A 15,990-nucleotide genomic window follows, 5' to 3' on the forward strand; every position below is an offset into this window, starting at 1 on the left:
CTCGAACGCCCACTTCCGGCGCAGCCAACCCAATCGCCGGCGAGCCGCGGTCTCTCCGGATTGGCCCGAGGCGGCCCCGCTCCGCCCCTTCCCACCCTTAGCCGCTGCCACGCGCGCGCTCTCACTACTCCTCCGTCGTCATCCTCATCTCGGTGGCTCTGAGGTGGCGGAGGCGGGGAGATAGGAAATAAGCCGGGCGCTGATTGGCTCAGCGCGCCCTGCCCAATGGGACGGCGCTTTGGTTCGTTGGCGGCGGCGGCGGCAGGAGCGGCAGCCGGGAGGGTCCGGCAGCCTGAGCTGAGGGAAGGGAGGCGAGGCGGGGCTGCGTGTTTCCGGAAGACGTGGCGGCTGCTGCTACCGCTGCTCGCTACTGAGGCGGCTCCGTTCGCTCCGCTCGCTCTTCCGCCTGCGGCTCCCGCCTCTCCCGCTAAGAGTCCTGTCAGCGCGCACTCCGCGCTGCTCCCGCCGTCGCCATGATTTCCCTCACGGACACTCAGAGTGGGTGAAGGGGTGTGTGGAGGGGGGGCGTGGGGGGAGGGGAGGGGAAGGAAGAGTTACCGTTGGCTTTGAGGGGGACGGGCGCAGAGTTATGTCACGGGCCGGGGAGGAGGGGGCTGGGGAGACCCTTCAGCCAATGAGTCGCCCACCAGTAGTGCCATTACAGTACTATTACTAGGGCCACTTGGGTAGGGGGAGTTCAGGAGGGGGGGGGACCGCCCCTCTCCTCAGCAAACCCAAAGCACACGCTTTGAGCAAACATCGCTGCTGTTCCAGAGAGAGAGAGAGAGAGAAATATAACTTGATATTCTCAGGTTTGGGGAATAGAGGAGCCTTGCAAGTAGGGATGCTGTTGAAAGATAGCAATAGGACATGTGTTTGGGTTTGTGGAATAAAGCAGTTTGAATTACTGTGCTGTTACTGCTATTATACAGTAGGTCACGCCAGTTAGCTCCGATGATTAGAGCATGGTGCTGATTTGTGGTGGGTGGGTTTGTTACACATACTGTTTATTATTTTTATTAATAGATTTATTAGTTCCCTGTCACCCAAATGGGCCACCTGCCTATTCCTGCATTGCAAAGACTAGAAGATCCTTGGGGGTCCCTTTCAACTCTACAATCGTAGGATTCCGTGGTTATTAATTGCATTATATCCCACCTTTCCTACAAGGAGCTCAGAGTAGCCAATGTAGTTCCTCAGCCCACCTTAGCCTCACAAGAGCCCTGTGAGGGAGGTTAGGTTGAGAGCGAGTGACAGGCACAGCATCACACTTCATGGCTGAGTGGGGGATTTGAACACGGGTCTCCCAGGTCCTAGTCCAGCACTCTGTAACCGCTGCACCACACTGTCATGAAGTTCCCTAAGATTATCAGCCCAGGGAAGCTAAGCAGATCTGGGTCTGCTCGGTGCTTTGCCCCATGTATGCCAGCTTGGGTTCCATGATGGGAGAAATGCCCATTGCTTGTTTCCAGCCTGCTTAGTTTTTAAACTGAGCACTTGGGAGGGATGGAGTCCTCTGACCATTCTCTGCCAGCCTTCTCCCTCACCTGCATGAAGTTCCTTGTCACCTGTGACTGCCAAGCTAGTGCTTAAATACAGGGTGCCAATAGATGTCCCTACAAAAACGGCAGCAACAACATTTTTAAAAAAAGAAAGCTTGAGAAAGTAACTTCTTGCTGTATTTTACTATTTTTGTTTTGGAACAATAAACATCTCAATATATTTTACATGTTCAGGTAGCTGGAAAATGGTAAGTGGAACTAAGTGGGAAAAGAAAGAGAAAGTTCAGTTGATAAGAATGTGAGCAAATGCCACATTCATTTAGAAGTTAAATGCCTTTGGAGAAAAATCTTTAGGGCAGGGATCTGGCATAGAATGCTTTGGGGAAGGTAGAATGAAGGGGCAGAGGAGTGTAAGAATTTGGGAGTTTTAGGAATGTCTGCCTGGAGCATAGTTGTGGTTTGGAAGTCTACTCTGACAAATGAAATGTAGTTTGGGAGTTGTACTGCAGTATGGATTGTCAGATTAACAGAATGGGCAATTTCTCATGTGTGAAGTTTGTGGGAATTCATTTGCCCAGAGGACAGTAATAACCCTGGTCTTCCCAAGTTAGTGATCAAGCTTTAGTATTGTGACATCAGAGGTTCAGGTCTGTTAGAATCAAAAACATCAAAGCTATAAAAATACTAGCAACTCAGAGTGGGATATACATATTCTTGATAAAGTTTTTAATTGTTTTGAACCTTGGGGTCCTTTCCAACGCTACATTCTCTGACACATACTAGGGGAGAGATTTTTAGAAGATTTCATTATAGCTTCCAGCGAAACTGCTGTAGTTACCTGTTCACCATACTTCTGAATTTTCTCCAAGGCCATTTCCAAGTAGAATGATTGGTGTAGGTTTATTTGGCTGTACTTCAGTACACCCTGACTTGGGAATAATCCCTACTGAACTAAATGGGGTGTGTTTCTGAGTAGACATATATTTTACACTGCCCGCAGTTTGAAAAACTTCAGAGGAGCAACCTTTTCTGTGCAGTGTGTGATTCTCTCAGTTAAACAAACTAGTACTGCATTGGTTGATGATTTATTTTAAAATAAATCTATCCCATTATTACTCATAGATGTTGCATAATTAGGAGGCGTACACTATTAATGTGAAAGTGGTGAGACTTGTGATGCAATGACACAGTTGAGACATGTTGAAAGGAATATGAATATGAAAGCCCAAGCCAGCATCTGCTTTGTTGTGCCAGTTAAAGCCAAGATTTAAAATTATGCACAATTACCATAGAGGCATCTTTGTATGCTTTATTTCTGCACAAATATCTTGCATAGTCATGTGAGAACTAAAGGAGTGTTCAGAAGCATTTGTATAGTCTTCTAACAATGCACAAAAACATGACCATTTTCCTTATACAGTATTTAAATGTTGGCTTTTTGCCTGAGGGGAGATTATAAGCATTGGGTTGCTTTTTATGGTACAGCAGTAATTTAGGTTTCTTGTAGAACGCTAGTTGGTTGATGCCACTAAGGATGGGGTGATCCTCAGAGATGAAAGTGTATAAGCTTAACTTTAATTGTAGTTGGTTATTTGTGGATGGCAAAGAATGTTGGAATAGTGTATGTACTTTTGCTGCATAGAAAAATAATATCCTCAAAGCACTGCCTAGCTCAGGGGTGGCTGACCTTTTTTGGGCCAACGGCCATACTGACCCACAGCTAATCCTCAAGCTGAAGTGTAAAAGTGGGTGTGGTCATTTATTTATTTTTAAAATGAACACAATTTGGGGGATGCAAACACTTTTGGCATTAAGAGTTTAGGAACAGGAGATCTTATGGCTGCTTTTTTTTAAAAAAAAGTAAGGCATGAGGGTGGGGAGGCGGAAACAAAACCTTCTGGCCTCATGGGATCACAGTGGGTTTTGTTTTTTAATTTAAATTTTGGGGTACACCTCAAAAACATATCTTTCTGCATTGCTCTAATACATGGGTCAGAGAAGGTTTGCATCCCTTACCACTTATGATTACCCCCTTAATCACTGTTTTTAGCTTTCAGCAGAACTGTGATTTTACTAAAATTTTGGGTACTTTGGGTTAGGACTTACGGGTTCCGTCAGGGGCTTGCTTACCTTTCTTCCATGATTTCAGCACTGCTGTTTTGTGTAATATATTGATCAACTGAGGACTCCTTAATAAGATATACCATATTTAAGAAAATGCACCATGCACTATTTGTGTATAAGACGACACCTTATTTTAAACTTCAAAAATTTAGGAAAAAATATAGTCTTATATATGGAAAAAGACGGTAATCGTTGAATACAAAATTTATCATATATCTTGTTTGAACTGTTTGAACTATGTCTGTTTTAACACATACATTATGTGTTAAGAAGTCAGACTTCTGTTTGCAGGGCATATTTTTTCCATTTAGATTTTTTTTATTGGAAAAATCAAAATAGTTTAAATTTTTTCTTAGGGTATTGGTCCAGACCCTCTCTTAAGAGCTGTTTATAACTTTTCCAAGACAGAAGACAGGATCCATCTTGTTTTTGTTGTGATTCATAGAGCAATTCATTAATAATTTTTAAAAACCTAGTTCTTGACAGTGTCATTGTACAGCTGTTTAGATGAGATAGTGACTGCAGAGGCTTTGAATTTATCCTGTAGAGTATTTGGACTGAATGAAACTTGCAAAAATAATCTCTGGCTGAAAATGAAAACCAATTTCTTTTAAACGGAGATTTAGCTTTCTGGTGAAACTGATACTTATAAGTTACTCAGCTTATTCAGTAAGGACTATTTCCATTTTGCTGTGGGCAGGTACATAAATACACTTGACACTAATCTTCTGGGGGAAAAATCCCTTCTACTTGTTGCCAACGTCCCTAATAGTGCAGCCTTTTTGTTTCCAGAAAACGCAGCAGTTTGAAACAAGCTTCTCAAATTAACTAGTAGTATTGTGCATTTCGCAGGGCTTTGAGAGAGAAGAGAAGACATGGCACTTTTTCTTTAAACAAGATATTGTCAATTCTATTTTGAAAGAGAATGCACTGGATGATCTCTTTTTACTTCAATCATGTATAAACTGCATCCTAGTTACTCTCCTGAAGAGATCATAATACAGTTACCGAACATATTAAATTAATGGTGTTTGTGTGAAGCAGAAAATATAAGAAAAAATATGATTACAGCTGAATCTCTAACCCAATGTGTTTGCTCATCTACACGTACCTTTTGCCCTGCACTTTCTAGGCACAAGTTCTTACTTTAAAGCTCAGTGTCCGAGTACTTTTTCTTTTGTGGATTCAGTGGTAAAGAGTGGATATTCACGGGGAAAGCACCAGGGCTAAAGAAAGCAAAGCACTCAGATGGAGAGCTTTAAAACACAGAGCTGCACCTAGATACATTGCGCAAAAGGAAGTCTGGATGAGCCCAGAGTACAATACCTGATGGACCCTTAGATCCAGCAAGAAAACTCTTATGTTATGAAGCAGCTCCCTGCATCATTGCATGTTTCCTGCCTGAAAGAGGGCAAATGTCATGTGCAGCTGTGGGGGAGAGCTGGTTTTAAATACACATCGGCGAATGTTGTGACCGTAGCTTGCAAAAGAAAGTTCTGTGTATTTAATTATTATGTGCTTGGGGGGGGGGGCGCCTACATAATACTAACTCTCTCCTTTTTTATTGCAGAAATTGGAATGGGTCTCACAGGTTTTGGAGTGTTTTTCCTTTTCTTTGGGATGATCCTATTTTTTGACAAAGCACTTTTGGCTATTGGGAATGTAAGTGATATTTTACATGAGTGATATTTACATGAATTGCGAATGTGCTTCTCTCTGAATATACAGTGTAGTGGGATGGATAACCTTGGGGGGGGGAGTTAAATCTTGAGGAACACCTCGTCTAGGGCACACTAGAGAATCATAGGATCACCTTGACCATATATAGTTGAGGATGGTGTTGTAGCTTGGTTAATGCCTTTCCTCTCCAAAAACGTTGAACAGTCAGCAGCTTTGTACCCTGGGTGGTATCTAACAATTCTAAATGTTTAAAACATCTGAAAACAAAGCAAACATCCTCAGAACTAATATTGTCTAAGTCTGTAGAAAAAAATTACTTTAAACCACCAAACACTTTGATGAACAATAACGTTTTAAAATGCTGCCTAAAAATGAATGAGTGGGACAGACACACTTCACAAAGAAGGGCATTCCATAAGCGGGTTACTGTTATAAAGCACCCAGGAGCAGCAACACCAATTTATCTCATTGTAACTGAGTAGAACATTAGGTTATGGAGCCTTAAGCACCAGCCTGCCACCTAATGAGTTAGCCACATTAATTAGTCCTGTAAATATTTAATTTCTACAAATAGCTAGAGGTAGTGAATTAAAAGTCTCTATAGTCAAAAGGCTTATTTCCACTTGGCAGTTGGTGTAGCTCCCATATGCCAGAAACTCATTTCTAGATAAGTCTTTGGAAGGCATTTGACAAGGTGCCCCATGATATTCTTGTAAAGAAGCTGGTAAAATGCGGTCTTGACTATGCTACCACTCAGTGGATTTGTAACTGGCTGACTGACCGAACCCAAAGGGTGCTCATCAATGGTTCCTCTTCATCCTGGAGAAGAGTGACTAGTGGGGTGCCACAGGGTTCTGTCTTGGGCCCGGTCTTATTCAACATCTTTATCAACGACTTGGATGATGGACTCAAGGGCATCCTGATCAAATTTGCAGATGACACCAAACTGGGAGGGGTGGCTAACACCCCAGAGGACAGGATCACACTTCAAAATGACCTTGACAGATTAGAGAACTGGGCCAAAACAAACAAGATGAATTTTAACAGGGAGAAATGTAAAGTATTGCACTTGGGCAAAAAAAAATGAGAGGCACAAATACAAGATGGGTGACACCTGGCTTGAGAGCAGTACATGTGAAAAGGATCTAGGAGTCTTGGTTGACCACAAACTTGACATGAGCCAACAGTGTGACGCGGCAGCTAAAAAAGCCAATGCAATTCTGGGCTGCATCAATAGGAGTATAGCATCTAGATCAAGGGAAGTAATAGTGCCACTGTATTCTGCTCTGGTCAGACCTCACCTGGAGTACTGTGTCCAGTTCTGGGCACCACAGTTCAAGAAGGACACTGACAAACTGGAACGTGTCCAGAGGAGGGCAACCAAAATGGTCAAAGGCCTGGAAACGATGCCTTATGAGGAACGGCTAAGGGAGCTGGGCATGTTTAGCCTGGAGAAGAGGAGGTTAAGGGGTGATATGATAGCCATGTTCAAATATATAAAAGGATGTCACATAGAGGAGGGAGAAAGGCTGTCTTCTGCTGCTCCAGAGAAGCGGACACGGAGCAATGGATCCAAACTACAAGAAAGAAGATTCCACCTAAACATTAGGAAGAACTTCCTGACAGTAAGAGCTGTTCGACAGTGGAATTTGCTGCCAAGGAGTGTGGTGGAGTCTCCTTCTTTGGAGGTCTTTAAGCAGAGGCTTGACAACCATATGTCAGGAGTGCTCTGATGGTGTTTCCTGCTTGGCAGGGGGTTGGACTCGATGGCCCTTGTGGTCTCTTCCAACTCTATGATTCTATGATTCTATTCTATGATTCTATGGTTCTAGCTGTCCTTCTTTATCACGAGGATGCACTCACAATAAAAGTGCATATTTTGTTGGAATAAATATAGGATTGATCAAACTGATGAGAACTCCCTATTCAATATGGATTTCTGCTATTCCAGAACCTGGCCAGTAATTTGGGTTTCAAAAAATGGTACCAGGATTGACCCTGCAGAATGGCAGTAGATCCTTTGACCCAGTTAGACTATCATTACTTTATTGTTACCCTTCTTACTACCATGTTTCAACATAGTTAATTACCACCCTGTAGTTGTTTTGTAAGCTTACAGTACAGTTGTTTGGGACTTGGCTGGACGCCTTGATGAAGTCCAGGTACATCAGCCCCCCCCCCCCCCCCCGCTTGATTAAAACAGAAACTTTTTTTCAATGTAATGCCCGTTTTCCAGCACAAATTGTTCTTAAAGTCATGCTACTACCACTCACATTAAGTGCTTACAAATTAATTTATTTGCTGCAATGAAGTCTGCTTTTGTATTGTGCCAGCATTGTGAAAAATCCCTTTGACACATTCATGTTTCCTTCCAGAGTTAATTAGTGTCATAGTGGTAACAAGAGACTGCATTCTGGTTTTGGACATCTCTTGTTTTTTTTTTTTTTTTTTTTTTTTTTAATGTTCTATGAATACCCAGGGTGGAATTCAGCTAAGTCTTACCCAACATAAACCCATTGAAAAATTGAAATGAATATGACTAAGTCAGGGTCATTAATTTCAACAATCTACTTTTAGTAAAATATAGTCTATTGCCCCCTTTAAAATTTCTGAAGGTGTGCTCAAATACTTTTTTATTCATTATGAAATTATTTTTTTGTAGGTTTTATTTGTGGCTGGCCTGGCTTTTGTGATTGGTTTAGAAAGGACATTCAGATTCTTCTTCCAGAAACACAAAATGAAAGCCACAGGCTTCTTTCTGGGTGGTGTACTTATAGTTCTTATTGGCTGGCCCTTGATAGGAATGGTCCTTGAAATTTATGGCTTCTTCCTCTTATTCAGGTAAGATTTCTTTGCTGGTCTTTGCTTTTGTTTGGGGCAGTAATGATTTTTTCTAAGGTGGAGTGCTTTTGGCAGTCAATGAAAAAATAGTTTTGACGTGTGTGTGTGTGTGTGTGTGTGTGTGAGAGAGAGAGAGAGAGAGAGAGAGAGAGAGAGAGAGAGAGAGAGAGATTCATCAAGCAGAACACTTGAGGAAATTGTCCCTTTCCCTTCAAAATTCACTATCCAGTCTTTAACAGTTTTCATTGACACCGGTGCAATTGTAACCAGAATTTCCTCTTCAGCAGGAATTGGAAACAGGGTTTGAAACTGGTTTGTTAACCAGGAGCCTGGTAAATGCCAACTACTGTTAGTTAGAGGTAGTATGTATGGCTCAGGTCAGCAAGGGGAGATTCTCAACACAGGGACAGAAGCATATGAATCAGAGTCGTTGCATCTTGATTGCATATGTGATGGCTCATTCACACAAGCTGACACTTGATGCTGCAGACATCAAATGATGAGCATGTATGGGAATCCCAACAGAGGTTAACCAGAACAAAAGCCTTCACATGAATCCCTTAATCCTTCTTTGTAAGGGATGCATCGATGGCAGATACATAGGTTTGCCTTAGGATTCCTACCAGTTATTAATCTTACTCTACTTGATTTGATATTTTACCTCTCATGCTCTTTACACAGCAATTGCTTTTCCATATAAAGGAAAAGAACCTAGAAAGTTGTACTTGAATTGGATTCTTGCACATAACTTATTTCTCACATAACCATGCTTCTTTGGCTACAGATATAGTAGTCTATATCCGGAATCACTGTTCAGTGTTGGACATCATATTTGCTGAATACACAAAGATTTACAGCTTGTCTTTCATCGTACAAAGTCTGGTACCTCGCTTCATTTAAAGACTTTCAGAGACTTTGAGACTAAGATTTCATTTTGGACTTGTTATGGTTTGAAGGAATTCTATAAAAGATTGTCTATTGTGTATGTACATAGCCATCGTGTTGCCTAGACATTGCTGACGTTCTCTTTGCAACACAGGGGTTTGTTTGGTTACTTGTGTACAGTATATGCAGGTATACTGCATATACAGTGGTGCCCCGCAAGACGAATGCCTCGCAAGACGGAAAACCCGCTAGACGAAAGGGTTTTCCGTTTCTGAGTTGCTTCGCAAGACGATTTTCCCTATGGGCTTGCTTCGCAAGACGAAACGTCTTGCTAGTCTTGCGATTTTTCCCCCACTCCCCCCCCCTTTTTCTAAGCCGCTAATAGCCTTTTAGCAGCTAAGCCGCTAATAGCCGCTAAGCCGCTAATAGCGCTAATCCGCTTAGCCGCTAATAGGGTTGCTTCGCAAGACGAAAAAACCGCTAGATGAAGAGAATCACAGAACGGATTATTTTCGTCTTGCGAGGCACCACTGTACTGTACACAAGTAACCAAACCAAGTAACCAAATTACCGTATATTTATGCCATCTATATATGGCTTTCATTCATTTCCTATAAGGAGCTGTTTCCATGTAGGAAGTCTATTGACATTTGAAGTTGCCTGAAATGTATAAGGATTTTGTTAAGAGTATATTACTTACCCAGAAAGGGTGGAGGAGCAAATGCCGTATGAGAGAGAGTGCATTTTTTGGTACAAAACATGATCAGTTTGGGTTGTAATGCTGCCATATCTAACCTGTGACACTTTCTTTATTTAAAGGGGCTTTTTCCCTGTGGTGGTTGGTTTTATTAGAAGAGTGCCAGTCCTTGGTTATCTCTTGAATTTACCTGGCATTAGCTCAGTAAGTATTAAAACTAATTCACATAAGCTTTGGGATCCCTGCTCTAAAGTTCCTAAGTTGTTTGTCCTGTTTGCCAGCCCACTTCATCTGTAGACTGTAGGAGGTGAAATGCAGCAGAGATACAATAATTGGCTTTTTAATATTTTGATTGTGCAAATATCTTAAAATATTTTAATTAATGTCCTGAAGAGCATCTATTATTATTATTTATTTATTTATTTATTTAAAAAAAGTTGAACACCTCTTTTAAAAGAATCTGGGGTAGTGGGAGGTGTATTGCCTTCTTGTTATTTTGTGCAAAGACATGTATTCAACATATGAGCTATCACATACCTGAATGTGTAGCATATGTGACTCTGTACCTAAAAATATGAGTGGAATTCTAAATTATGCTGGTTCCGTACCAAATGCAACACAGTATTAGCCAAATCTTCATGATACATCATGATTTCCAAACATTAGTAGAGGATGATTCAATAACAATTTGTCTGTCTTTGGGATCTGCCTTTTCAATCTCATCCCACTTACAGACACAGATTTCCCTTGCCTTCAATATATGTTGCCAAATAATTTGGCAACTCCACCTGTGACTTGTAGAGAATGAGTGTTATTTTATCGTGCTCCTTAGGCACAATGAATCATTGTTTCTTACACCATTAGCTGAATTTGGTTTTGGAGCTTCAGTTTAATACCAGTTTTAGTAAATAAATTGTTTGGCTCTTGTATTTCCGACATGAACATGTTGGTACCCACAGGTTATCATGTCATTTATAAGCACCTGTCCAGGTGACCTATGCCAATACAAAATATTTGCCATCTGCTAAACTGTTTTTTTTAAAAAAATGCGATTTCACCCCAAACCTGACTAAATGTTAAGCTTCCAACACTAATGCTCTGAGGAACTGTAAGTTTTCCCAAGATGCAATCTGAAAGCCACTACTACCCTCCAGATGTTTTGAACTACACCTCCCATCATCCCTGGGTGGAGCTGATGGGAATTGTAGTCCAAAAATCCCAGAGGGCACCATGTTGAGCATGTCTTACGTTAGTGGCTTTCAGACTTCCCAGTTAAAAGATCAGGGAAGCTTTTCCACAAGACACCTTACCCACCACTACTTCTCTTCCCTTGTGGTGTGCCACTGCAAAGAAGTTTGGGGTATCTTCTAGGATGCTCTGTTCACTCAGGATGATTAAGAGCCCCTGTTGCGCACTCCAGAACAATCCCTAAAGTCCTTTGCAATAGACACTCAGATAACTGTTGTATTCATGGACACTTCACATTTGGATCCAGTAGTTTTAATATTGATAACTGAATTTTGAAAGCTAGTTTTATGTGTACACCACATTAAAACTGAGCAAACACCATAGTTGTATTGTTCAATGTTTAGGCAGTTCAATGTTGAATTAAAGGAAGAGGGCAGGCCCATCTCCTGAGAAGCTGTTGAGGACCATCATCTCTGTGGCTCACTGACTGCTCCTGCCAGCCACTCAGCCCCTGTTTTGGCCATGATGTTCATTATGTTATAGCACATACTTTTTTAAAAGGCCCATTCATGTAAACAAACATGGTGTCCTCCTTGTGGGTGCTGCCGTATTTGTTTGTGCCTGTAATGGCCGGCTTTTGTTTTTGCATTATGCATGCTTGAACATATGTGGTATCATAAGCACAGTGGCTGGAATTTGATCATAGGCAACTCAGTATAAACTGACAGTGCTAAACGTATGGAGTATGAGATTGCACAGGGACTTCTGACTTCATTGTGGCCACAATGGCCTTTAGGGTGGGGCAGAAGCAATTCTATCTCTGCTCCATGATGTCCTTTCTCCGCCTGGTAGTGTGCCCTTTCATAGCTTGTGCATCCAGCTTATGCTGACGCAGTAGTCTCAGCATCCCCACCCTAAACACTTCCTTGCCAATGCCGTAATTTGTAGGGTTGATACAAAAGCCTAATTAATATAGATGGATTTTTTTCCTCATGTTACATCTATTTAACCATTGTTGTGTTCAGTCCCTTGATAATCTGGCTTTACATCTTTCTCATTCTCGGTCTTTACGAATATCATTTATAAATCGGTTTTCATGGAGTTAAATCCTTATTGAAAAGTTAATTGTTGATGTTTTCTTCAAAGCCTGCGTAGGCTCAGGAGACAGTCCCCAGTAATGGTTAGTTGAAAATATCATATTCAGTCTATTAATGCATGAATGGCTGATGTTTTTATTTTTTCTTTGGGTTATTGAGCTAACAGTTTTTTATATTTGCATTTCTTTCGGATTTTTTTCCCCATTCTGTTGCATCTTCATGTTGCTCTGTGTCAACATAAAAACATACCACGCCTAAACACTGTTGCAATGCGAATTGCATTACAAGGTCTCCCGTGAGACCTTGGTGCGTACTATTTAAATATGATCACACCTGGCCATCTACTTAAAAACTCAGCAATGCCTACATGTTGTTTGAAGTAGTTTGCACCTTAATTACTCTCTCTCTCCTCTGCTCCCACCCCCTTTCTCTCTTTTCCTGGCAGCTTGTAGATAAAGTTGGAGAAAGCAACAGCATGGTATAATGGCAAGTGTGCCGAAGACTGATTCTAAACTTATATTATTTATAAGGTCCTTCTGAAGAAAAGATCAGCACAAAGATTCTCTTGTGTACAGAGGCAGAGTTTGTAACGGTCTTGACGTAAGTTTTTAATTTACACCATAGTCTGCAAAATACATTTTTAGCAAAGAGCAAGTGTGCAGCCAGGACTTTAAGCACCAGGAATTCTGTGAATTGAACTGAAGAAAAAGTCATGGGGAATCCCGTGGTATTAAAACTGTTCAAGACTACTTAATGCTTTTGGGATATGAGCTAAATGCAGCAACTTCCCCCATGGAACTAACAGTGCCTGTAACTTTTACCTCCTACTTCTGAAGGTGTAGCAGAGCAAATAGGAGTCACCCTTCTCTCTTTCTTCCTGCCAAACTCCTCCCCTCTCTTGAAAGAAGGTAAATCACCCCTTCCTACATTTTTTCTTCTGCTGAAAGCAAGAGTTCCCATAAGCATGATGCACAGTGTGTTTTAAGATGGATTGTCGTCTTTAACTGTGTGCGATAGCAAAGGATTCCACTGCACGAACATGCCGTATAAACCATATCAATGTGTGGCTGAAATACTGCTTTGTAGGAAAATGTTTAAAGCCAAAGGTAAATTCTGATTAGGTGTGTATTTACCTTTTGGAATATGCAAAAACTAATGATTTTTTGTACTTCAGTCTTAAACCACTCTTGGTTTTAATATCCATTTAGTTTAATATCCATTTAGTTTGGCAGGGATTATGGGAACCAATTTTACACTCCTTTTTGACTGGTTCTCCTAGATACATGTTACATCTTTCATAAAAAGGATAGAACCCTTTCTTACTGAATACGTTTTGTGTGCATCATGTTTAGCTCCTGAAATGACTTGTTTTAAGGTGCTCAGCACATTTTATGAACTCGGACCTGCTCAGCTAGCCGAACCTCTGAAAAGACACTCCATTCCTGAATATTCGTCCTCTCTTGTCTGCAGCCAGTGTAACATCCTGCAGCATGTAACATCCTCTTTTGTACACTGGCAAAGCACCTGGTTATGCCGTAAAGGCACTAAGATTTGGGCATCCTATCCTTGTTTTAGGAGAGCATGTTACAAAGCTAATTTATTATGTAAATAACTTTTTCGGAAAACTAAGTAAAAAAAATATTAAGTATGCTGGGAGGAAGTCTTGGAGAATTGTATTATAGCAGCATTGATCAAGTGCCACATCTCAAGGCCATTTTTTATTGCTGTGGCTTAATTTTTTCCTATCCCAGCATTTAGGAAGGATGCATATTCCAGCACCTGAAGAGTTTCTAGGCCACTTCAGGCATTCCACCAAAGTGGCCAGTGTGGAAGTGTGAATTGACTTACACTGGGACAGAACTTGCTTTGTCCCCATTGCTCCCAAGAAGATGCAGACGTATAACGGAAAGGAAGCACAGCTATTTCTGCTTCCCACCACGTCTGTGGAATGTCTGATTGTGGCTCTTGTACAAATACCTAGTTCAAACTGGTGTTTGTAGGCAAAGCTGCATATAAGCCCCCATCAAGATGAACATCTATCATCTGACTTGCGTGAGCGTTTGTGTTGATGCAGACTGATTTTGAAACACCGGTATAAAACCACTCTTGTCTGCTAATGCCTGACAGAAGTAGCCATTTTAATTGAATGAGTGATTATTTAAATAGACATTTTTAGTTGTGGTAAGCCAGTTTTTTTTAATAAAAAAAACTTTGAAAAAGTAATTGATGCTTCTGGTTGAAAGAGCAAACTTTGCATGAGCTTCCCCATTTTGCTGGTTTCCTCTTGAAGAAAGAAAACTGTCTCTTAGGAAATGCAATAGAGTTTCGTTTTTTGCCAAAAAGCGCTGAAATTGGTTTTCTTCAGTCCTGAAGCCATTTGTGTACCCCCATATCAATCTCACTGTGACAGATGTTGCTGCCTGTAAAAAAAAGTGATGGTTCCTGGGTTCCAGCTGCAATTCTGAAAAAAATAAAAATTGCAAATCCTGTTGAATCAAATGGGACACGCTCATGAAGTAAGGTTTTGCAGCTCAAACTTTTTTCCTGGTGCTGTGTATGCACTACTGTTTAAGCAGAACACCTCTGGCATATGCTTGATAATCCCCACATCCAGGTTTAACTGCACAGGAGTGCCTTCGTGAGTCATTCCTGTATCTGAAATCCATTAACCCATATTTGGGGCTCCAAGGGATATGCTTAAGCTTTGGAGCAACTGAGCAATTCATTCATCATTCCTAGAGTTGTAATAGGGGCCTGTTCAGATGTTGCTTTGACTTTGGGATTCTACCTAGGAAGAGTTCTGGAGCGGGTCACAGATTTCTGTGTTCTCTTCCTTGCCCCTCACTTATGAGGAGTAGGATCTAAATGAACAGAGGAGAACCATCTATGCTCCTGATTCAGCCAGGTATTACCAAGTTAGGGAGCTCCTATGTTCAGATAAATGCCAAATTTTCCTCCTTTCTTCCTGTAGCCAGGGGAACAGGAGGAAAATGCTCCTACTGGGTACAATTTCATAGAGAAATACTGTCTAAATGCACCCTTAGATTAATCATGCCCATGTCATGTTCTCATGGCTCTGGTTTCTGGTTTCCTTGCAAGTAGGACGGACCTATGTTGTTAAATAGTGAAGGGTGGTAGCACTGTAGTCCTCTAGAAAGTAAAATCGAAGACAATTGACTTCTTAAAATGGCCCGATTTGATAGAAATCCTGCCGTTTTGTGGCGAGCGTTGCATTAATCTTTAAGCACCTCTTTAAACAGACAGCATGGGCAAAAGTGGTCAAGACACAAACACCCAGTACAATTCTTGTTTTGACTTCCCACAGCCCTGTATGATTAGAAAGGCAAGCAGATTACTTCTGCGCACAAAAATTGTTGCAAGACTTTAAGACTGGGTAGTACCTCTCTCACTGCCCTTCAGCGAAATGGAAAGTTCTTCAAAAGTTAGCTCCCTTCTGACTAATACGCTGAGTTCAGAGGATTCCGAAGATCTATGTTGGGGCAACATCCTGAAGCTTCTCAAGGCTTTGACTTGTAATTGGTAGCAGAGGTGGGTTGTGAGCAGAGATAACACCTGCAATTTCCAAGGTAATGTTCCTTGGCAGATACAAAATATATATATTTTGTGATGTTGGTATTATGATAGAGGTCAAAATAAATTTGTGCAAAGTTGGTATTATGATAGAGGTCAGAACGACTCCTTAGCCTTAAGGCCACTATCCTATGTCTTTTACTTGGGAGTAAGCACACTGAACTCCGTGGGGCTTACTTTCAAGTATGGCATGCATAGGATTGGGCTGCATGTGTTGTACTCTTTTGCAGAAAAAACAATCTGTAACAACAAAATACATTTTCTCACATTTAAATGTAAGTCTTTATTGCTGCTTTAAGAATCACATGAGAATCTTGTCCTGGGGGAAAAAAATACTGTAAATACACTTGTCATACCTTGAATAAATGGGTACTTTTTCTATTAA

At 41.2% G+C, this 15,990-nt stretch overlaps 1 protein-coding gene across 1 annotated transcript; it reads left to right on the plus strand.

Moving 5' to 3' along the window:
* The first annotated feature begins 232 nt into the window (after positions 1 to 232).
* GOLT1B (golgi transport 1B) lies at positions 233 to 15,990 on the plus strand. Its single transcript, XM_028746197.2, has 5 exons — positions 233 to 498; positions 5,197 to 5,288; positions 7,969 to 8,147; positions 9,852 to 9,933; positions 12,460 to 15,990. Exons 1-5 carry the CDS (start codon positions 474 to 476, stop codon positions 12,496 to 12,498), a joined length of 417 nt encoding a protein of 138 aa, XP_028602030.1. The 5' UTR covers positions 233 to 473; the 3' UTR covers positions 12,499 to 15,990.

Source organism: Podarcis muralis, chromosome 10, assembly GCF_964188315.1.
Source record: "Podarcis muralis chromosome 10, rPodMur119.hap1.1, whole genome shotgun sequence".
In the NCBI taxonomy this organism is placed as follows: domain Eukaryota; kingdom Metazoa; phylum Chordata; class Lepidosauria; order Squamata; family Lacertidae; genus Podarcis; species Podarcis muralis.

Excerpts from the sequence above, each read along its gene's own strand:
- GOLT1B (XM_028746197.2), top strand. The coding sequence starts at position 474 with ATGATTTCCCTCACGGACACTCAGA. Across the intron at positions 499-5,196 it reads TTCCCTCACGGACACTCAGA|AAATTGGAATGGGTCTCACA; the intron begins GTGGGTGAAGGG and ends TTTTTATTGCAG. Across the intron at positions 8,148-9,851 it reads GGCTTCTTCCTCTTATTCAG|GGGCTTTTTCCCTGTGGTGG; the intron begins GTAAGATTTCTT and ends CTTTATTTAAAG.